At 37.1% G+C, this 23,666-nt stretch overlaps 1 protein-coding gene across 1 annotated transcript in view; it reads right to left on the reverse strand.

The window, feature by feature from the left end:
• Positions 1-293: 293 nt before the first annotated feature.
• The window catches only part of TTPA (alpha tocopherol transfer protein), a 38,551-nt gene continuing 15,178 nt past the window's right edge, over positions 294-23,666 (reverse strand). The window contains exons 2-5 of the mRNA XM_036752449.1: positions 16,179-16,332; positions 5,836-6,029; positions 4,378-4,488; positions 294-2,118 (exon numbers count right to left, since the gene is read on the reverse strand). Of these exons, the coding sequence (XP_036608344.1) occupies positions 1,945-2,118; positions 4,378-4,488; positions 5,836-6,029; positions 16,179-16,332 (633 nt within the window). The 3' untranslated portion in view covers positions 294-1,944. The remainder of the gene's footprint in view (positions 2,119-4,377; positions 4,489-5,835; positions 6,030-16,178; positions 16,333-23,666) is intronic.

The raw sequence follows: 23,666 nt of genomic DNA on the forward strand, positions 1-23,666 counted from the left end.
GACATAACTGAAAGACTGAACAACAACAGAACAATGGTTCCCAATCTGTGGGGCACTGAATTTTGCAAGAGGTCTGTGAATCCACATGTGAATTTACAAATTCAATATGCCTTATATAGATTAAGTCCAACTTTGCACATAATTTTGGAAAACATAATGTAGATACTGTTGTGATCAATGAACACAAATTGTGAAATATAGTTGTAGACAGAGTTCTCATACAGGGAATTTCCCATGGTGATTGATGATATCCCAAAAACTGAATTCATGGCAGTTTTATCAATCAATGAATATCATGGTATTTTTTTAATGTTAAAAAGAGATCCGTATACTTGAAAGAGATAAGAACAATGTATATAGATAATAGAAATAACTAATTACATGGCATCAATAAAATCAGTGTTGCTTAATTAGGTTATTTTTCTTATACTGGTGAAAAAAACTCTTCATATATCCATTCAACAAGGATCACATTACATCATGAGTATTCTATTTATATGAAAGGGCAGCTCCAAAATCCTTTTCTTCTTACAAATTAAAGATGCAAATAAAAAATGGCAAAAGAGCAAATGCAGACCCTTGTATTATAAATTTAAATCTACATTAAATAGGACTGAGTTGTTCTCTTCTGTTGATGTGTTATTGCACGCTAGAAATGGTGGAAATAGCACATTTTAATTACCTGGCATTATTTTTCAGAAGCCTGATTAACATTCCTAAGGCTTCCTAATCTAATTACAGAACTGCTACTATTTAAAAAAAAAAACAACACTGAAAATTCTAGTTAAATGACATTTCTAAGATCATAGGACTTACAATAAAGCTAAAAAGGCTTTAGAATTATGGATTAAACTGCTAATTTTACAAATAAGGAAAATGCCCAGTCACACAGCTAGTAAGAGTTCAGATTTGAATTTAGATCTTTTGATTCCAAATGCAATGGTTTTTTTCCCCCACAATGCCAGACTGCTCCCCAATTATAGTAAAATAACATGAACATTTCCTCTTCTTTAATTTTAAGTTTCTTATTATTCAATTAATATTGTGCGTCTGTTAAAACTAGGTTATATAAGATAAATGGAGACTATTTCCAAATTCTTGTGCCTATGTGGTAACTAAAAAAAATTAGCTCACCCAGAAGTCAAAATTAAAAGCCTGATTATTATGTAGCTAGGGAAACACACACACACACACACACACACACACACACACATCCATCAGGATTGGAAAACTATTAGCTATACGTGAAACATTTTCCACAGCGATGTGAGTAGTTTCACACAGGTTGATATATAATGCACGAGGGCATGAAATTCTGTCATGCTTCAGCTAAAGTGTTTCATTGTGCAAAGCAGCTGAAATGCCATTTCCCTGAGATGAATTCATCTTTTCCTTTCCCTGTCTTTCTGGCCTGAGGAAGTAACTTCATATATCACAAGTCAGATTCCAAACTCAGTTGTTTCCATAATCAAACTGTTTGAACTGCATTTGTCATTGGTGAGTTTATGTTACTGTTTCTTTTGATGAACCACTGTATAGATTCCATTGAATTGGGAATTGACATCATGTTGTTTCAGTAACTACAGGAGTATTTCTTTAGATTATATTCCAAAGACATGCAATTTACCTGCGATGGAGGTCAGTCTTGACATATCTGACTCTAACATAACTTATTCAAGATCAAGATGCAAATCTCCTTTAATACTTTTTGAGGTCTAACACCTACATAATTTTCTAAAAATCAGTGGAAAATTCAATTTAAAAAATTAAAAAATGGACAATATCCACATTTGTCCTCACTAAAGTACTTTCACGTTCTGAAGTTCACATTTTCGAAGACGGCATTTGGTAGAGGTTATTATTCCATGTAGTTACCATGGAGAAACATTTCCCCAGCATTTGAATTAATAAAGCCTATCTTATGGTTTATCTTATGATAAAATGTTACTGCACATCCTGAGAAATGCTATGAAGATAATCTTCAGAGTTCATTACAAATTCTTTCCACTCTTGGCAAAGGTCCTCCATGGAACATGTTTCACCACCATACTCTAGGGGTAGCATATCTGGAAAATGCTTGGACAAGCTTTGTTTATAATTGCTTCCATGCATATGAATCTGAAAGAAACAGTAGTTTTAGAAAGTGTCCTTCCCCCATTTTTCAACATACAAAAAAATACATGAAAATTTGTTTCCAACTGAAAGTCTACAGCATAGAACAGGGATGCTCCAACAGCTTGAAAGATATGAGACTGAGTTTGGATGTTACATTATACCAAAGAATGCATCTTTCCTAGTTTTGGATATCAGGACCAGTACAGAGGACTACGACACTCTCAATTTTGAACCTGGTTTGACTCTGACTTGAATCTCTACTGAAGCTAAGTTTGAAACACATGAACAGTCATTATTCATACTGACTCCCTGGAATCCCTAAAGCCATTTTCATGATTATAGTTATGCAGAAAGGAGGACAGATTGGTTGAAAGGGAATCTTTTCCCTTCTGAAAGAAAAAAAAAGATACTCAAATTCAACATTTTCTGAATTTCACTTTCTGTTATACAACTGATTCTCGGCAAAGTAACTACTCTATTGAAGGATGCTCGATAAATACTTGTAATCATGAAAGTTCATGCAAATATTATGCACACATCCTAGATATATTATGTTAAGAATAATGTCTTTGTATCATTATACCTTAGGGTCAATTAGAAAAGAAAATTATAACTAGTTAAAAATCTGAAATCCCTCAGTTTTATAAATCTTCAAAATTCATCACATTGAGTATTAAAAATGCCATAATGAAAGAACTGAAAATCCAGTGCCAAGTTCATTCTGTTGTGAGAATAATCTTCTCAAATCTCAAACATATTGACCAGTGTTCTGTGTTCTTGATGTGATCTCAAATATTAAAAATCATATTGATTAGTTGAAGTTGGCTCAGAAAAGCCTACATAAGAAAACTAAAGGGGATATTGTTGAATGACTCAGAGAAAAAAAACTGGTTGAATTTTTTTCCCTTCCTATTTTGAGTCTTTCAGAGCAGTTTTTATCTACTGGAATATTTTCCTTGATTAACCAACTTTTTTTTTTACTTCCTGGGCTTTCATTCTCTTACTTCTTAGATCAATCAGACTACATAATCATCTTCAGGTATGCAAAAAAAAATTACAAATATCATAGTAAATAGCTACTTCCCAGTCCCATGAAACATAAAAAATGTGTTGTCTTCAGAAAGAAGGACTTTAGGTAAGTTACACTGAATATTTTTAAACATTGAGATGCTGAGCACGCTATAGACATTTTCTTGCAGTATCATAGCAGCTTGATTTCAGCTAACATCTGAACACGGGACATCATATTATTAATACATCCCTCCAGCGCAATGGAAAGAACAGATTTGAAGTCAGAGGACCTGGGTTAGAGTCTAGCTTTGCTATGACTTGGCCACTGACTAGTAGCAAATCATCTTGGGTCTCATATTTGTAATCAGTAAAAGGAGGGGAGGGTACTAGATGGTCTCTAGCTTTTAGCACTAAATCAATGATCCTATGATTCCAAAGGAAGTTGTAAAGAAAGTTGTAAAAACTCCAAATTTAGAGGTTTTTAAAAAGTAGAGATATTGTCACGATTAGGAATTTTTTGGATGTTGAACTGTCTGATCATGCAGGAATCCAGGCTTTCCTATCACTGACCATTTTGACTGTACTTTGGCCTTCTTCCTTGTCCTCCTCATCCTTGATTTCTGCCCTAGAGACCATGGGCTCAGAGAAAGTAAACTTTTACCTTATCTTTCCTGGAACCAGGTCTCTGCATCACTTCCTAGATATTTCTAAATCAGATCATTGATTTTTTTTTAAGTTACTGGCAAAGATTTTTTCTCACTTTTTTCTTTTAGTTTTCTATAATCAATCTATTTAATTCTATTTTGTCATCTGTGACTTCTATTTGTTGAACTGCTAAGATTTTTCTCTTTTTCTGCCACTGAGATACATAAAACTTATTACTGCCTTCTAATTTTGATGAAAAATCAACATTAGCTGATTTCAATATATTTATTAATGATAAAAATAACAGCTAGCATTTATATAGCAATGTTTACATAGTACTTTCTGTATATTATCTCATTTGATTCTTACAACAAACCTGTGAGGCAGGTGCCATTACTACTCTCATTTTACAGATGAGATCACCGAACCTAAGAGAGGTTAAATGACTTGAGTCACACAGGTAGTCTAAGACAGGATTCAAACTCAGGTCTTCCTGACTTCAATCCCAACACTGCATAACCTAGGTGACTAAGATCCAAAGGGAGGCTATGAAAAACCGTAACTTGCATATCACCATAGAACAAATGATTTTAAAATATTACTCACCCGTTGCTTAATTTTTTCAGTCAGAAAAGGTTTAATCAGAGAAAAGACGGTATGGAAGATTATAGGCTCATTTATCAGATGGATACCACGAACTTTTAAGGGAAAAGAGTCCTTTAAAAAAATTTAAATGTGTCAGCAAAAAAGCATAAATAAATATTAACACAATTTCATTATAAACAAGGTACAAGTATTTCTTTACTATATTCATTATACCCAAAGCCAAATCAGAATTACGATTTTTTTAAAAAACATTCATTCATTACAGAAGTTTGTCTGATTTGTAGATAAAAGTAGACAAGTAAATAGACAAGAAATTTAGATCATACAGATCAACCTAGTGGGAAAAAATCACAGAATCCACATGGATAAGTAATAGAAACCCTGCCCTTCCCCATTATATGCACATCTTATAATTAGTTTGGACAAAATTTTTCATTCATTTTGGACACTGGCATAAGCTATAAAAGGGGCAGCTAGGTGGTGCAATGGATAGAGCTTGGGACCTGAAGTCAGGAAGACCTAAGTTCAAATCTAGCCTCAGACATTTAGTAGCTGTGTGACCCTGCGCAAATCACTTAACCTTTGTTTGCCTTAATCCACTGGAGAAGGAAATGGTAAACCACTCCAGTGTCTTTGCCAAGAAAATCCCATGGACAAAAGTCCATGGAGTTGTAGAGAGTTGGACACAACTGAATGGCTGAAAAACAATAATAAAATAAGCTATTAGCACCAGATTTTCAAATCTGATGTACATATGCACATACTTCACTATAGGTGTTCCTCAAATCAGCTTGTGATTTATTAATTCAACAAACATTAAGTTCCTACTATGTAAAAAGCATTACAGTAGGTTCCAAAAATGAAATGGTCCTATCCACCACCAATGCTACAGTTTTTCTAAAAGTTATGACATTTGCATGTTTTGGTTTCTTTTGATTTTAAGGGCAGGGAAATCTATTGTAATCTTGGGCCTCACTTACATGATACAAAATTTACAAGGCTTGAGGTGAAGAGAAAAATATTTTAAAGATCCAGTAGGGTGAAAGCTCATATTCTGGGCTTTTGTGCTACATGTAAGCTTCAGTTAAGGTCAAGACCCAGTGACTTGATTCATCACACTGCACCAATGGTCAAAGCTTCTCATTTTACTTTACTTCACTTCATGACATATGAACTGATCAGTAGAAGTAGTAAAGAGGTTGGAAAAAAAGGCCATTCCTTATTTAAATTTGACTTAGCCCAGTGACGAGAGTGACCTTAACCTCTTTAAGTCTCAATTTTCCTATCTGAAAAAGAGACAACTATAGCATTCATTTGTTTTTCTTGGAAAGAGGCCATTTTTATAATTGTCTTCTATTAAATTCAGCCTAGTGTTAATCACAAACATCACCAAATGTTAGCACTGCTTGCAAATATTAAATCCGATACTTAGAATTAAATTTTGGGGATTAAACCTACTGTTAGCACAGCAGCAATCTTCTTGGAAACAGATGGACTGATTTGAAAGGCATGAGAAAACTGCCATCCTTCCAGATCAAAGATAGCTTTGATTCCATTCCGTTGTGTATCTACTTCCTTAACAATGAGCTCTGATGTGATAAGACTTACACGGAATACATCATAAGCTGTGAAAACCTTTGGGTCCCAATGTACTGAAAAGAAAACACAATATTATAGAACCATGGAGAGCTTAAATCACATACCAAAAGGATTAAACAAGTTTTGCAAGGACAACTATCAAGAAAAGACACAGGCATAAAGAATAAAATAAAATAAGCCCAGTGACGATAAGCCTATGTATGGTATCTTATATTAGTGACACTGGCTTCCTTTTTATTCCTCAAACAAAACACCCCATCTCCCAACTCCAGGCATTTGCCCCAGCTATACCTCATTCCTGGTGTGTTCTCCCCTCCTTATCTGCCTCCTGGCTTCCTTCGAGTCCTAGCTAAAATCCCATCTTCTAAAATAAGCATTTCCTGATTCTCCTTATTGCTAGTGCCTTTTCTCCGATGATTCTCTCCAATTTATCCTATACATGTCTTGTTTGCACATAGCTGTTTCCATGTTGTCTTCCCCCATTAGACTGTGAGCTCCTTCAGAGTAAAGACTTTTTGCTTTTTTTTTTTTGTATCCTCAGCACTTGGCTCAAGGCCTGGCACATAGTAAGAACTTAATAAATGATTATTGACAATGATTCGTGAATATCTCAGCAGGATCCACGGCTATGGTTCCATAGAGGAGTGAAACATATAGCGTAAACAGCAGACCCAGGCCACTGGGATGCTACCTTTATTTCAATCCTGAGGACATTTCATAAATGTTAGCTCAGGCCTGTGGGCTTTTGCATATTTAAATGAAAGCTAAGCTACTGGTAATTAAGAATTTCAATAATAAATGGAAAATCCAATCTACCTTCTAATCCTAACACTGTCCGTCAGACTGCTAGGTACATATTTGCTGCAACAGTGGCTAATGTGAAGAGGACTAGGCTAACAGAAGTCAGAATATTGTGTCTGGATGATGTTTTAGATGTCGTTTTAGATGTGATTTTAGATGTGATCTGAACCTCACTGCCTACCAGACTCCCTGATGATTTCAGGAAACCCTGTGGACTCCAGGTATAGGTTCAATAAACAGTCTGCAGGAGAATATGGTACATCATTTTTTAAAATTATCCCTTCACATCTGGCCTATTAAAATGTTCTGAAACGTAGTTCCTAGTCATGCCTTCAGGTAGGGGATTATCACCCATCTACTCTGTATGTATCTCATATGTTCATACATATTTATGTATTTTTCTCCCAACAGAATGTAAACTCCCTCATGGCAGTGGCTATTTTCCTCTTTCTTTGTACTCCCAGCACCTAGCACAATGCTCATAGTAAACACTTAATTAGTGTATTTTGATTGATTTTTCTTCTGGTTCTTCGTATAATCAAATACACTTTTTTGAGAAAGATTCTGTTCCCCAATTGTTTTCTATGTCCCTGATGGCATAAGACAAAAGAAATTTTTTTTCCACCCAGTCTTCTGATAAATTTGCTTCAACATTTCAAGAATCAGTGATTTTGTGAGAAAAACCTATAGAAGTTGGTAGTTTTCAAGGGTTGGAGTGGCTAAACATTTTATCACTTTGTGGCCAAACTGGTGATGAGCATCTCTAAACATAATATAACCACAGTCTATCCCCAGGTTTGTCCCTGAAATATTTTCAGTTGGATAGGACCTATCTAACTGTCTTCCATTGACAGACCCTTCGAGAATGCAGGTTTACTTCTACACCGGGATGAAGCATAACTATCTAGGTATATATTCTATCTACAGAATTTCAGATTTGGAAGGGTCCTCAGAAGGCAAATATGCTTATACTCTCATGAATAAAAGATGCTGCTGGTAACATGGTAACATGCATGGTCAGGGTGCATGTGTAGAGGAGAAACTCATGCCTTATGATCCAAGTCATGCTAAAAAAAAATCCCCACTATAACATACCCACCTGTGCTTGAAGACCTTCAGTGAGGGGGGACTCATTCTTTCCTGAGGCAGCATCTGCCACTTCTGGATAGCTCTAACTTTAGGAATTTTTCTTTTTATAATCAAACTTTAGTTTGTCTCTTTACAACTTCCAATCATTGATCCTATTTCTGCCCTGTAGTACCAAACAAAACAAATATAATCCTTCCACATGATAGCCTTTCAAATACTCATAAACAGCTATCATGCTCCCCCCGTCCCAAGCTTTTTTCTTCCCCAGGCTAAGACCTCCAGCTCCCCTGACCAATTTCATATGACCCTTCAATATTCTAGCTACCCTCCTCTGAATTTTCTCCAGCTTGTCAATGTACTGCCCAAAATTTGATATCCAGAATTAAACCTCAAACTCTAGATGTGCTTCTGACTGGGGCAGAGTACAGCGGGCAGAGTATCTGCTCCTTATTCCTAGAAGCTATACCCTCCCTAGATAGACAAACTAGATAGAGTGCCAGGCCTGAAGCTGGGAAGACTCACCTTCCTGAATTCAAATCTGGCCTCAGACACTTATTAGCAATGCTATCCTGGCAAATCATTTAGCCCTGTTTGCCTCAGTTTCCTCATCTGTGAAATGAGCTGGAGAAGGAAATGGCAAACCACCCCAGGATCTTTGCCAAGAAAACCCCAATGGGGCCACAAAGAGTCTACTGAAACAACTGAACAACAACATACCTCTCAATGGATCCCAAGATCACACATATCACACTGTTAATTCCTATATGGCATACAGTCTCCCAAGATCTCCAAGTGAGTTGGTGCTTAGCTACATCTTCTCCATATTGAAAATCTAAAGCTAATTTGTCAAACCCAAGTATAAAAATTTACATTTATGTCGATTAATTTCCATTTTAGAGTACAGTAACATAGGCTGAGATCTGGAAGGGTTCTGAGAAGCCATGTAGTCAGACTTCCTCATTTTACTGATGAGAAAACTGAGGTCCAGGGAAGCTAAGTGCTTTCCTTATGTATAGTCCAGTCACAGTAATGACTGAACTCGGGATCTGATTCCAGTCAGTACCTTTTCCATTGTTCCATGCTGCCTCGAGATTCAGGCCAACATTCTAGCTTGTTAAAATCTTCTTAGACTTTAATTTTGTCATCCAACATTAGCTATCCTTTTCAGATTTCTGTCACCTTCCATTTAATAAACATAATGTCTATGCCTTTATTTAGGACATAGAAAAAAATGTTTAAAAGCATAGTTTCCTTGGACATTCCATTGGAGAGCTCTTGCCAAGTGAACATAAAAGCACCGATGACTATTCTTTGAGATCTAGCAGTCTGCTGATTGTGAGGCAGCTAGATGGCTCAATGGATAACGAGATGGGCATGGAGTCAGGAAGACCTAAGTTCAAATCTGTCCTCAGACACTTACTAGCTGCGTGACCCTGAGCAAGTCACTAAACCTCTGTTTCCATTAATCCACTGGAGAAGGAAATGGCAAACCACTCCAGTATCTTTGCCAAGAAAATCCCATGTACACCATTAGTGTGCTGGTCCATGGGGACACGAAGAGCCAGACACAACTGAGCAAATCTGCTGATTGTACTATCATTTAATTCACATCCCTAAATCTTTCCATGAAAATAGCATGAGGAGACTTCATAAAATATTTTGCTAAAATCTACATGTGGTATTCCTTTAATGTCAGTTCTGCCCAAAACAGGAAATAAGGTGAACTTGGTATGATTTGTTCTTGATGAGGCCATGCTGCCTCTTTATTGTTACTATTTAACTTCCTAGATATTAATTAACCATCTCTAAATAAGCACATTCTAGAATTTTGCCAAGAATCAAAGTCAAACACCCTGGCTTATAATGTTCAGTTTCCATTATTTTGCCTTAAAAAAAAAAGAAAAGAAATGAACTTTTCCAGTCCTTCAAGTGCCTCTCTATTTTCGATTATCTTTAAAATATCACTAAGGATAGCTCAGTAATCACAGCCACCATTTCTTTCAGTACCTGAAGATGTAGTTCATGTGGGCCAGGTGATCTGAACTCATCAAGGTCAAGTAGGTGCTCTCTTATGATCTCCTTATTCATCTTGGACATCAACTCCCTATTAGCCCCCAAACTGCTTTTTTCTGTCCTTTCTAGTCCAAAGGTCCTTCTCCTTGGCAGAGAAAACAGAAGCAATATAAGACCTGGGAAGTTTGGCCTTTTCTCAGTTGTCAATGATCTCATCTCATCTACCCTGGGAGGTAGTCCAATACTTTCTTTGAAACTTCTTTTCTCCAACATATCTTTAACACTTGTGAGGAATTTTCCCTCCCCCAAACTCATCAGATGGGTCTACTAGGCAATGACTATCTTAATTTCAAGGTATTCCCTGCATCTGCATCCCATAAAAATTTGATTAGGAGCCCACATTAATGTGTTTACCTATAACAGCCATAAGATGTACTTAGTTCAAGGAAAAGATATTTAATAAGATGTCTTGGTGAGAAAAGTAGCAATGAATCATTCCATTTATAAACCTGGAGCTAACTCTCCCATGAAAAAAAAAAAAACAACAATTTCCCTGGGAAGAGTGTAGCCAAAGCAGCATGCATTGTCAGGGTGCACATGTGAAAGAATAACTCATGCCTCAAATGCTGGGCTACTGGTATTTTCTAGTGATTTCATCATGCTTCTAGATGCTGAGAAGGCCCTGCCCAGTTGGATGCTGCTATGCGGGATATCTCATCTCACCTTACCCCCACCCTCACTTTTCCATTTCTCTCAGCTTCTAGTTCCACTGAAATTCTTGGCTCTTTCCATTTTAAGGAAGAACATGTCCTGACGTGACGTCTTGGCTTAAAGTATATAGGGTTTCTTCCCCGCCCCCCCCCCCCCGCCCCGAACCCATTCTTTTAGAAAGGGCAGAAATACTTGCCTAGGAACCAACAAAAACGTCTTTAGTCTTGTTCCCTTAGAGCTTTGGTTACTGAAGCTTCTCATCTACCCAGTAACAGATTGTCAGTCCCAAGCTCCAAGGTCTTTAGAACAGGGTAATCCAAGATAGCTAATGTTACTCTTTTTCTTTGGACTCTATTTCTTGGTGAAGGGTTAGAATCCCTTTGTCAGACATCACCCTGGTTTATGGTAAGCACATATCTCCCAATTTTCAATTTCTAAAAGCTGAACTACAAAACAAGGGCAGCTTGGTGTTGCAATGGATAGAGTGCCAGGCTTGAAGTCAGGAAAATTCATCTTCCCGAGTTCAAATCTGGCCTCAGACACTTACTAGCTGCATGGCCCTGGGCAAGTCATTTAACCCTGTTTGTCTGTTTCCTCATCTGTTAAATGAGCTGGAGAAAAAAAATGGCAAATCACTCCAATATTATCTTTGCCAGGAAAACTCCAAATGGGATCATGAAGAATAGGACACAACTAAAATGACTGAACAACAACAAACAAAGAAAACTATAAAACAGGTCACGTGAGCTGGAGAAGAAAAAAAAACCCAACAGGTAATGGTTATTTTCCTCAATAACCACCAGACAGGGGTAGTTACATGGTGTAGTGAGTAGAGCACCGGCCCTGGAGTCAGGAGGACCTGTGTTCAAATCTGGCCTCAGACACTTGACATACTTACTAGTTGTGTGACCTTGGCAAGTCACTTAACCCCAATTACCTTGCCTTCCCCACTCCAAAAAAAATAATAAAAATTAAAAATGACCACCAGACAGTTCTGGGATTAAGGGTTAACTAGTTTTTATCCTCTAAATGTCTTTCTTTCTTCCTTCCTTCCATGCAGTAGGGTAGGCAGAAAAAAGGACCAGATACAAACTAAGCCCAAGGGGCTAATTCTGTTGCTTCTGTCAGACTAACTATTCTTGGTCTTGTGATATGTAGTTACAGCCAGACAGATATGTACTTACATAGCTTAATTTTTTAACCTCTTTTATTGTCTTTAGTTTTACCCTCCCTGCCTCAGTTCATTCTAAACTTTAGCACTCCTGACATTATAATGCAATCTCACTTCTGTATTCATCTTATCCTTGCTCCTATCTTCTATATATGTCCTTTGAAAATCTAAGTACGTTAATAAAATTGCTATGTATATACACCAGGCTCTTTAGATGACAGAAGCGTTTCTCTTTCTGTCTCTGAAATTCCATTCTTAGAATTTTTCCTAACTGCTAATCCTCTAGAATTTTTGTCTATTACAGGCCTTTGAAATCTATCCTCCCCAAATCTCAGGTACATGGCAGATTATGCCCAGTTCTGCTCTTCTTTATCACAAATTCTCAGATGTAGCAGTCCCTTTCCTTCCCACTGCTGCTCTGCCCCTTATCACTTTCACTCTAGTAACTTATTCCTTCTTGATAAGACTTAGATCCAGAACAGAACTGCCCTTTGTTGGTTCCTACATCTTGTGAAAGGGAAGCTAGGTGGTACAGCGGATAGTACACCAGGCTCGGAGTCAGGAAGGTGTGAGTTCAAATCAGACCTCAGAAACTTACTAGCTGTGTGACCCTGAGCAAGTCCCTCAGCCTCTATTTGCCTCAGTTCCTCATCTGTCAAATGGGGACACAGTGGGGAAGGAAATGGCAAGGCATTCTAGAAACTTTGCCAAGAAAACCTCATGGATAAAAGTCCATGGGATCATTTAGAGTCAGACATAATTGAACAACAACATCCTGTGGAAGATGAAATGGTCTTTAAGGCAAGCCAAGAAGCTGTTCTGCTTTTGGTAGAGAGAACCAGAGCTCCAACATATATTGCTGGATAAATTAAATTCCCCATCACTACTGCATCATACTTTAATAACAAGTTTATTTGTGGTCAGTTTCAGAAATGCCTAGCCCAGGGGTGGGGAACCTGTAGCTTCAAGGCCAAACATGTGCTCAAGTGCAGCCCTTTGACCGAATGCAAACTATGTTCTGTGAAGTTTGTCTTTCCAGATGTTCTATGGTATACTTTTTAAGACAAAATTGAATCTGTTCTTCATCCAAACTGCTCTTCATCCAAAGGCTCTTCACCAGCCTCATGATTCCTGATTCCCGAATTTCCTCACATGAGTACTTCTTATTAATATGCAGGGCTATCTCATCCCCTTCCCCCTCCTTTTTTAAACCTAATCCTGTTTATTTTAAATAAGATATATCCATCCAGAGCCAGACTGTAGTCATGGGTCTCATCCCAACAAGTCTCAATTTTTATGAAGTCAAATACAATCATTTATGTTCAGACCACAAGGTTACCTTGTTTGCTACCTGTATTTTGTTCATTTGTGTATAGACATTTAAGGCCACAAACTGTAATACTCACTATTTCTCGGCCTTTTTTTTTTAATCTCCTGTGAACTTCTGGGTGTTTCAATATCTTTTCTTCCTTCCTTGTATCTACACTTTGGCATCTAGCTTGGTAGAGATACAGAGGCAATTTAGTCCTTCCCCTCATGCCTTGTAGCTTAAAGCCCCTTTGATTAGATTTACAAGATACCAAGCAAATACATTCACACTAGCTTTTGTCAGGCATACTTCATCCCTAGCTAGGAGTCTGTTGTTATTTCAAATTTTAAGCCTTGGTCCTGAAATCCAAATCCATTCCCAGACACCATCTTAGCCAGTTGTTGGCTTTTCTTTTCTACATCATTTGTCTTTAATAGGTAATAGTGAGGAAAACAGTATGTTTTTATCATCTTCAGTTTCTTGCCTGAGAATTCATAATCTTTAAGAAGTCATTCTAGTTTCCTTCTGACAGGTTCAGTTATGCCCGTATGAATACTCAGAAGTGGTTAGTAGTAGTCTGTTTTTACAAATACCGGGAGGGTCTCTGCCACATCTTGGATACATACCCAAGGAAGACAATAGGGTTCTGTTTTCTCAACTGTCAAATGGGGATGATAATAGCAGCCACCTCTGAGGGTTGTTATGAGGATCAAATAATACATTTTTTAAACAAATTTGTAAAGTGTTTGTGAAAAGAAGAAAAATATTTGTAAAAAAAACACCTTAATGCACAGTGCTGGGCACACTGTAGATGCTGTATAAATGCTAGCTATAATGATAGCAACAATTATTATAGCTATGATTACACTTCTATTATCATTTTGACATGTGGCTTTCTCGATAGACTTAAGCAAGGTTCGTCAACCACTGCTAATCTTCTCTTCTTCCCCTAACTCTTACTGGAAAATCTCTCACCTAATAATATGTGTGAGTTTACCTTACCAGTTTCCTTCTCTTCAAGAAGAGACTCAAATTGTGTGGGGTTTTTTTTCTTCTTCAAACTTATTCTTCCCTTCTTACTCTTCCATTCTGTGGCAGGCCAGAATTCTCTTGATACCTTTACTTATTTATTTTTATAACAAAGCCCCACTTTCAGGTGTTTTTTTTTTTCAAAGAAACTCTTCACAGTCACTGATTATTTGGAAGGTGTAAAGGCACTCCTTGATCCAAGGAAGTTCCTTGAGTCACCTCTTAAAAGAAAGTGGATGGAGTACAGGTATAGAATGGGGTGCAGTGGCTAGACAGCACTGTATGTGGGGATGGTACTGAATGGTCAGCTCATGTGAGTTAACCATATGATGTGACTGTCTAAAAAGCTGATGGAATCTTAGGTTGCATTAACAGTCCCACTGTACCCCATGAGGATCAGATACCTGGAGTATCAGTTCAGGATGCCAACAAGAAAGGAATCAGTAAGCTGCAATGCTTTAGAAGACAGTGCCCACGATGGTGAGGCAACTTGAAGCCTCGTCATATGGTGAAGCAACCTGAAGCCTCATCATTTGAGAATGGGTTAAACAAATTAAGGGCATTTAACTCGGAGAAGAAAATACTCAGAGGCACATGATAGCTCCCTTCAAGTATTTGAAGTGCTTTTACCAGAAATAAAAAAAAAAAAAAGAAATGGGTTCTTTCTGAGCGAGTCCATAGGGAAAACTAGGACCAATGAGTAGAAGTTGCAACAATGAACGTTTTAGTTCAATATAAGAAAGAATTTCTTAACAATTATCATTGAAAATGGGATGCATTATTTCACAAAACAGTAAGTTGCTTGTCACTGGTGGTGTTGAAGTAGAAGTTAGATGACTACTTTTCAGGACTGTTGTAGGTCTTTAATGCACTAGAGTAAAATACGGACTATAAAGGTGACTGGTAAACTCCCTTTCAATTCTAGGATTCTCTGAGTTAGGTCCTCAGAGGGAGCCTCAAGCAAAGTGAAGGTAAGTTCTATGTCTTCCCAGTTTGATTTCAGCAAAGGCAGTTATGGAGTACCAACCTGCACCAGAAGCATCACAGGAAAGAAAAGGGTTTTTCCCATAAATTTATTTTGGTCTTTGAACTGTAAGTAGGAAAGAGGGGGTGGAAGAGTAAATGGGAGAAGGGGAGAAAGAAAAGGGGGAGAAGGACAGAGGGGATGAGGGGGCAAGAAGAGAAAGGGGAAAGGAAGGGGAGAGAGAAGGAGAGAAAGAAACACAGAGACAAAGACAGAGGTGGCAAAGACAAGAAGTAAGAAAAAAAAGTGAAATAGAGAAAAGAAAAAAGCAGAAGAAGTAAATATAAAAAGAGTTTAAGATTGTACGTTTACAGCTGGCAGAAATCTTAGAAGCTGTCTATTCTGACCCCTTATTTTACAGATGAGGAAAGTGAGGTCCAGAGAAGTGAAGCATGTCGCCCAACGTCAAGGACATGGTGAGGGATACTGCAAGGATTTGAACGTAGGTCCTCTGACTCCAAATACAGCACTTTTCCCACTACAGATGAGGAAAATGAAGTCCAAACAATTTGAGCGATTTAGCCAAGGTGTATATTGTGAGGCCTACAAGAGCGCTGCTAATAAATGTTGTGGGTTTAACTTAGGTGGGCTGCACCCTGTACCAGTGCACTATGCACTTCCCAGAGCTGTCCTCTGCTTTGGGCTCATGTTCTAAGCACTCTCTGATTGTTGTTTGACTCATTACTGAGGACTTGCAAACTTCCAGATGTCTGCTTTTACCTGTTCCTTCCCTTTAGATCTTTTAAGTCTCCTTCTTCTTCTCCTTTCACTTTTTCTTTCTTTTCTCGTATTATCTATATTTCTTAAGGTTGACTCTATTGATCACTCTCGATGGGTAGTACTGCAAGTCAAAATCACAAGTATTTGACCTACTGGCAAAATGATGGAAGCAGCCTTCATATATCTAGGTGTCGTATTCCCAATTTCCAGAATTACACTGAATTTTTGGACCCCTGTTTATATCTTAAGACTAAAAGCTAGTAGTTCTTTTATGCTCTTGGCAAAAAGTTAATGTACATAAACAAGGCAAAAAGATGAGCTGTTTTATTACTTACCAATTCTATAAATAAGAACCCTGCTTCCAGTTGGGTCCCTGGATCTCAGAACCCCGTGGTAACCAGAATTCAAAAGGCCAAGGATAGTTCTAGGACGGAGATCTGCAGTTATTTCTGGACATTCCTCTCTCCATTTGTGATAGTTTTTCATTAACTGAAAAGAAAGTGCACCTTCAGATGACCTTTAGTAAATAGGAAATACTGAGGAAATTTAGAAAAAAATAAGAATTATGCAAGGATAAGTTATCTGTTTCTGTTGTGCAATAGTTAACACAAAGGACTCTGAAACAAGTATTTCCTGTGTCCCTATTTTTTGAAAACTATGCCAGCAGAGGGCAAGCTTCAACAGGTTCTGCCAAGTTGGAAAAGTGTTGTGTATAAGCCCTGAGACAGACCTTTTATTGCATGTTGCTTGAATAGAAACATCACCTGAAAGCGAAAAGAATCAATCTATTAAGTCATGAAGGGATTGGGAAAGGCAATGGGAGAGGGCACATACACACCCATGAAATCACAGACCTTTTGAAACAGTAATAAAGTATTGTTCCAAGACTATTTTCTCCTTGGCAGACTATAAGAAACAAAAACAAAATAAAATTTTTAAAAGCCTTCAAAAGGTTCACAAGGATTGTTGAAATGATACTGTGATAAACATATCTATTAGAACTTTATCTTACTAATAATACCTTGTTGAATAAATTAAAATGTGTATAGAGTAAGATTTTGTTGCTGAGGAACAAAGGTCCTATACCTTAAACTGCTATGGGTTAGGTATCTGATTTGTTTAATCCCTTAGCAACTAACCCCAAATCGTCTGAGGACCAAATAAAAGCTTTAGATTTTATTTTCTTTCTTAAAGAAAAAAAAAAAAAACAATGATCCTTTCGCGTAGTAACAAGAACACCAAAGACAGCCCTATCCCCCATCTTTGCTACCTCCTTCAAACATATGCACAATTTTCTCAATTCTGGTCTCAGAAATACAAAACAAAAAATCAAAAAACCCCAAACCCAAAACAAAAAAAAAACCCAAATCTGATATGCCTTCTTCCTTCCCTGCTCCAACCTAGTCAAATTAAATCCCATGAAAAACCTTAAGTACATCTCCTTCCAGGATAACTTTTGCAAATTAGAGTTCAGAAAAATATTTCTGCAGCAGGTATCTAACTTTCCTTCCTCATTGCCATTCACCCCTTCCTCCCCAAATTCAACAGGATGGCAAATAACCTCTAGCTAATCCAAATGGGTAAATATCAGTAGCATTTTCTGTGTGAAGGGCTAAACCTCTTACCTGAGCTTGTAATAACTAGTTTTAATAAACCTCAAGGGATTCAAAACTGCTGTTGATAACGAAAATCTACTAAAAATATAATTATGTGGAGAAAAGAAATCTTTTATTTCCTACTCAAAATGTGATAGGAACAATACATGAGTAAACATGGCACTATTATGTTTGGCAGCAGGGGAAAAAAAAAGTTCTGACACAGCTGGATAAGAGACCCAGTTGAGCAAAGAAAGCCATCCTGAGGATGTGATACTGTAAAATGTGCAATGAAGAAGATGGAAAATATCTACAGTATAAGAATTTTTACCATGAACTCTTTTTACTGTCAAGGTCAGTGGAGCCGGTTAAGTGGACTTTAACATCACAGTTCCAGATTTGCTTCTTGAAGAAGTAGAAATGGAATTAGAGAAAACAAAGATGGGAAAAGAAAATACCTAGACTAAACCAAGTAAGACGGACCTTATTATTTCCTCCAAAAGGCAACCAAGGAAACAAGAATGACTGTCTTCTCTGTGATAAGAGAATTTCTTATCAAATTTTTCTTACTGTTTTAATTTTCTTATTGACATTTACTTGGGACCATCAGGTCACAAAACATGTTAAAGCCTGCAAAAGTGAGCTTGAGATGTCACCTACAGCTCCAGTGTTAATCAACTTCTTTCCTGTTTTACATGATATTGATCTTCCCCTTCAACTATCTGTTCTCTGAGGTGGAAGTCATTATCTTCCCCTATGGCTCTGGGAAATTCCATTGTACCCATCCTGGTAATACAAAATGTAGCTTAAAACTGATGCTTGGAGCTCATTGACTAGTGAGTAAATATTCAGTGCACTCTGAGTGTGATACAGTGTGGTTTTCTCCTATTTTTCATTAGATTGTGAGCTCCTTGAGGGTAAGGATTGTCTCTTGTCTCTTTTTGTACCCCCAGCATTTACCACAGTGACTGGTAAATAGCAGACATTTAATAAATGTTTACTGACTGACTGGTCATTGGCAGCAGTACCCAGGCAACAGATTCCTGAACAATTCTGTCATATTATCTATATAAAATTTTATCAGAATAATCTACATGAACTGAGAGGGTATCCATAACAAGGATATCAGAAGGAAATTAGCAGATTTAAACCATATTCCATGTAAAGTCACATCTTTAGCATCATACAAATGACTGAAAGATAAAGAGAATATAAGATCTCAATCGCGCTTACTGTTTGTTTACTATGGAAAAAGATTTGATTCAATACAGCAAAATAAGGGTCTACGGTAGCTTGCTTCCAGCAAGGTGTTTCTTCTGTGGAACCATAACAAAAACCTTCTTTTTAGTTCAACTGAAAAGAGGAAATATTTTTTCTATCCTAAAGCCCTTTCCAGACTTTAGGAAAGTGGTAGAACAAAAGCTAAGGACTAAGGCTTTTAAAATATAGCTATAATTTTAAACAGGGCTACAAATGACATTACTACACTTATTAACCCAAGTCACTTTTTCCTAAATGCACACTTTGAAAGAAGCAGCAGAAAGCATGAAAACAAGAACAGAAAATAAATGATAACTCAAAGTCAATCCACAATTTGAGAGTTCTTTATATGCAGAGACAAATCTATGAAGTAACTTCAAATTTGATTTTTTAAGTGTTTTGTTCCTTTTTAAATTAATTTTGAATTTAAATACAAAAAGATAAAAAAGAATATTTCCATGTATACAGCACAGCATAAAAAGAAGATTCAATACAAAACCATGAATTTCCATTTCATAATCTGCTTTTAAAGAAAAGAACTATGTAATAAATACTACGCATCATTTTCAAAGCTACCGGGTTTTCTCTGCTTCCAAGTTTTCTTTTGTTCTCTGCTGTGCACTTTTTTTTTCTCCCTCCCACCCCACCCCAACCTAAAGAAGATTACCAAAATTTGATTCTAATAAATTGAGGGCGATAACCAAACTTAACTGTAGTCTGGTTAAAATCAAAGCCTCCACCTACTGAAGTGACTAGGCTATTGTTCCATCTAAAGGATGTCTTCTCTGTCACCATCTCCTCAAGCCAAGAAGCTATGACTCACCCTTTTGCATTCAGAAAAGTTTGCCACATTGATACTGATCAATATCAACTGCTGGGAAGAAACCTTTGAAATCCCAGAAAAGAATAGTTTGGGCAGGAAATGATTAGTGACTATGGTTCTGAAATCATAACCCCAAACTGTACCGTTTCCTTGTTCAAGATTCTTAGAGACATTACTTTCATTTTGTCTTAGGGTTTAGAGGGATATATAAAAGGGCACGGCGGTGGGGAGTGGAACAGGAGAAGGGAGGTCATTCCTCTCTAAAAAGGAAAATACATATATAGATATAGAAGATGTTAAATTAAATAGGATGATTTCTGGTAGATTTGTGCCTAAAGCACAAAGTACATTATTAATCGTTTTTCTTTGACATGAACCTATGTTAAAATTAGATGTAACCCATAGTTCCTCACCCCTAGTGAGGAACTCCTATTTTCTTTGCACAGGCTGTTGCCCATACTTGGAATGTACAAACTCCTTACCTCTGCTCTTAGAAACCCTAGTTTTCTTCAAAGCTCAGCAGTTCAGTTCAAATAGCACCTCCAACATGAAGTTCTTGATCTTTCTAGCTGCTAGTATCCCCCAAAGACACTACATTTGTATTAATTTTATATATACATAGCTTATGTATTCTTTATGTATACATTTTCTCTTCCTCATAGATAGTAGCTCCTTGAGGGCAAGAAAGTTTTTATTTTTGTCTTTGTATCCCATATAATAAAGAATTTTTTTAAAGAAAAAAGAAAAATGAAAAAATCAGAAAAAACATAAAAAATAAATTGGATGACATGCAACATTCCACATCTGTGAATTCCCCACTGCAAAGGGATGGGAAGAAGTGTCTTCTCATTTTTTCTTTGGAGCCAAGCTTGTTCGTTATCATTTTATAGCATTTAATTCTGATTGTTCTGTGGTTGTTATTCTCCATTTACATTGTTGTAGTCATTGCATATTCATATGATTTCTAACTTTTGTGCTAACCTAACAAGCACTGCTGTTTATCTGAGCGTCTCCCCTTCCAACCCAGCTCACATTTCTTTGTCCTTTGGAGAACAAAGATAGCTGAACAAGCTAACCTTATAACATGAGAGACAACATAAATAAACTAATGAATTAACAAACAGATAAACAGGAAGACAATTAAATAAAGAAAGACTTGTTTAGGGGCTAGTAGGGGCAGAAGATACAACAGACAGATAGCAGTTAAATCATGAGGATAATTATTATGTTTCCCTCAAATACTGCTACCTTTCTGATTTCCCTATTTCTGTCAATAGTACCTTTCATTCTGCTTCCCAGGTTCATAACATTGGGGCTATCTTTGACTCTTCCCTCTACTTTTCCTCTCCTATCAGTTAATAGGTTATGGACTTGATATCCATTCCATCTATATGGCATCCTTTAACTCCATCCCTTTCTATCCCTATTGTCTCTACTCTAGTACCCTCATTACCACATGCTTATATTGCTGCAATAGTCCCATAAATGATTTTCTTACCTCAGTACTACTCCATGGTTGCCAAATAAATATTCCTCATGGGCAGATTAGATTCACTACTTGAGATCTTTGTTTCTTGAATTAAAAGTCACACTCCTTAAATTAGCATTCAAGGCTCTCCACAAGTCGGACATTATATTACCTTTCCAGTTTTTTCTCACTCTATTCCTTTACAAAAACTGTACACTACAGCTAAAATGCATTACTGCACACACATACTTCCTATGTTCACAATGTTCCATGAGAGTGGAACGCAAATTGCAAAACTGCAAATCTTAGCCTTTTGAAAATTTATTTTCTACCAGGGTGTACTCCTCTGGATTTTTCTTGTTTCTGGCAGATATGTGCCTAAAGCAGAATGTACATTATTGGTAGTTTTTCTTTGACATCAACCCATGTTAAAATTAGATGTAACCCATGGTTCATCACACTCTTCATCCTGGAACATCATATCATCAGCCCTTGTACTCAGACCTTGTTGGTATGCTCTTCCTCTGCTGTGCCTCCCTGATTGGAAAGTGGAAGATTCTTTCAAGAACCTTCATTGAAGGAGGGTGCCCAAACCTGTCATCTCTTCCTTTCCTACCAGGCTGCAATCCTCTGGACTTCTCTATCATGTCTCTATACCATTTAGCATATAGTAAACACTTAATAAATGCTTGTTGATTGACTGATATCTTACCCATCCATTAAGAATCAGCTCAAATGTCATCTTTTCTATTAAAAACTTCTTTGATCCTGAGTCTAATGATTCTTTCCCTCTCTATTCCTTGCATATTACTTATGTCCTTAACAAGTACCTTTAGTATTATAGTTATTTGTACAGGACATACCACCCTACCCCACTCCCAAGGAGAAGCCAGTAGAGTTCTAGGAGGGCAGAGACTATGTTTAACTTAATCTGAATATCCTTCGGAGCTTTCAAACACACCCAAAAAAGTACCTGAAATAAAACTAGAATTTCTCAAGATGAAATAAAAATGAATAAATATATTAAAGAAAGAAGTAAAATTAGCAAAATATTATCAGAGGGGATAAAAGGAGCTGAATGTATCTTTTAAAATGTTTAGGAACTCACAAGGGAAAATTCTATTCTCAATTTGATTCTGATCAACAAGGAAAAACTAGCAGAAATAATGGGAATCTTGGAGGGAAGTGACCATTCTATTTTGGACTTTGTGATAGAGGAACAGAGGAAAGCTGAGAATAGTCTAATAAGCAATCTAGATTTTCGAAGAGCAGATTTCAGAGTGCTCAAAGGAAGTATAGACTGGATCCCACTAACTAAAATTCTAAAGGGAAAGTCAGTTAAGAAAAGGGTTAGGGTGGACAATAGGCATGGAATAAAGGATACATTTTCGGACATGGCCAATGTGCTGATTTATTTTGCTCAGCTGTATTTATTTGTTACAGGGGGAGGGAAGGAAGAAGTGACAATGAACTCCAAGAAAGATAACATTAATAAAACTTTTTAAAAAGCGTATCAGTCATACAAAGTGAAGTGAGCAGAACCAGAACATTGTACACAGTAACAGCAATATTGTATCATGAAGAACTGTGAATAACTTAGCTATTCTCAGCAATACAATGATTCAAGACCATCCCAAAAGAGTCATGATGAAAAATGTTATCTGCTTCCAAAGAAAGAACTGATGTTGTCTGAATAGAAAGACTGATGCATACCATCCATCCATTTTCCTTCCTTCCTTCCTTCCTTTCTCTAGTTTTCTTGTACAAAATGACTATTATCGAAAAGTTTTACATGATTGCACATGTATAACCTATGTCAGATTGCTTACCATCTCAAGGAGTGGAGAAGGAAGGGAGAGCTAAAATTTGGAACTCAAAACTTAAAAAAAAGAATGTTAAAAATTGTTTTTACACACAATTAGGGAAAAAATAAATTTTTATTTTAAAAAATAAAGCATAAGCTATTTGAAAACAAATTCTATAAAAAATATCCATCAATTGATAAGCATTAATTAAGTGCTTACTATGCACTAGACACTATGCTAAGTACCAGAAATACAAAGAAAAGAAAAAAGGCAGCTCCTGGCCTTCAGGGATATACCAAACAAATATGTATAAATAAGACATAAAAAATAATTAACAGAGGGAAAACACTAGAATTAAGAGAGGTTGGGAAAAGCTTCCTGTGGAAGGTGGGGTTTTAGTCAGGACTTGGAAGAAGTCAAGAAAGCCAAAAGGTGGAGATGAGGAGGGAGAACATGTGAGGCCAGCAATGGGGGAGAGCCAGGGAAAATGCCCAGAACCAAGTGTCTTGTTCATGGAATAGAATGGAGGCCAGTGTTACTGGATGGAAGACTATGTATTGGGAAATAAGGAGTAAGAAGACTGAAAAGGTAGGAGGAGCTTGGTTATGAAGGGTTTTCGATGCCAAAAAGAGGACTTTATATTTAATCCTGGAGGTGACAGTGATGCACTAGGTTTACTGGAGGACAAGGCAAGGGGATAACACGATTGGACCTGTGCTCTAGGAAAATCACTTTGGTGGCTAAATAAAGGATGGATTGGAATGGGGAGAGACTTGAGGCATGCTGACCCATCAGTGGGATATTTTAATGGTCCATGTTCGAAGTGATGAGGTACTGAACCAGGAGGGTGGCAGTGACAGAGGAGAGAAGGA

This window comes from Trichosurus vulpecula, chromosome 1 (genome assembly GCF_011100635.1).
Source record: "Trichosurus vulpecula isolate mTriVul1 chromosome 1, mTriVul1.pri, whole genome shotgun sequence".
NCBI lineage: Eukaryota > Metazoa > Chordata > Mammalia > Diprotodontia > Phalangeridae > Trichosurus > Trichosurus vulpecula.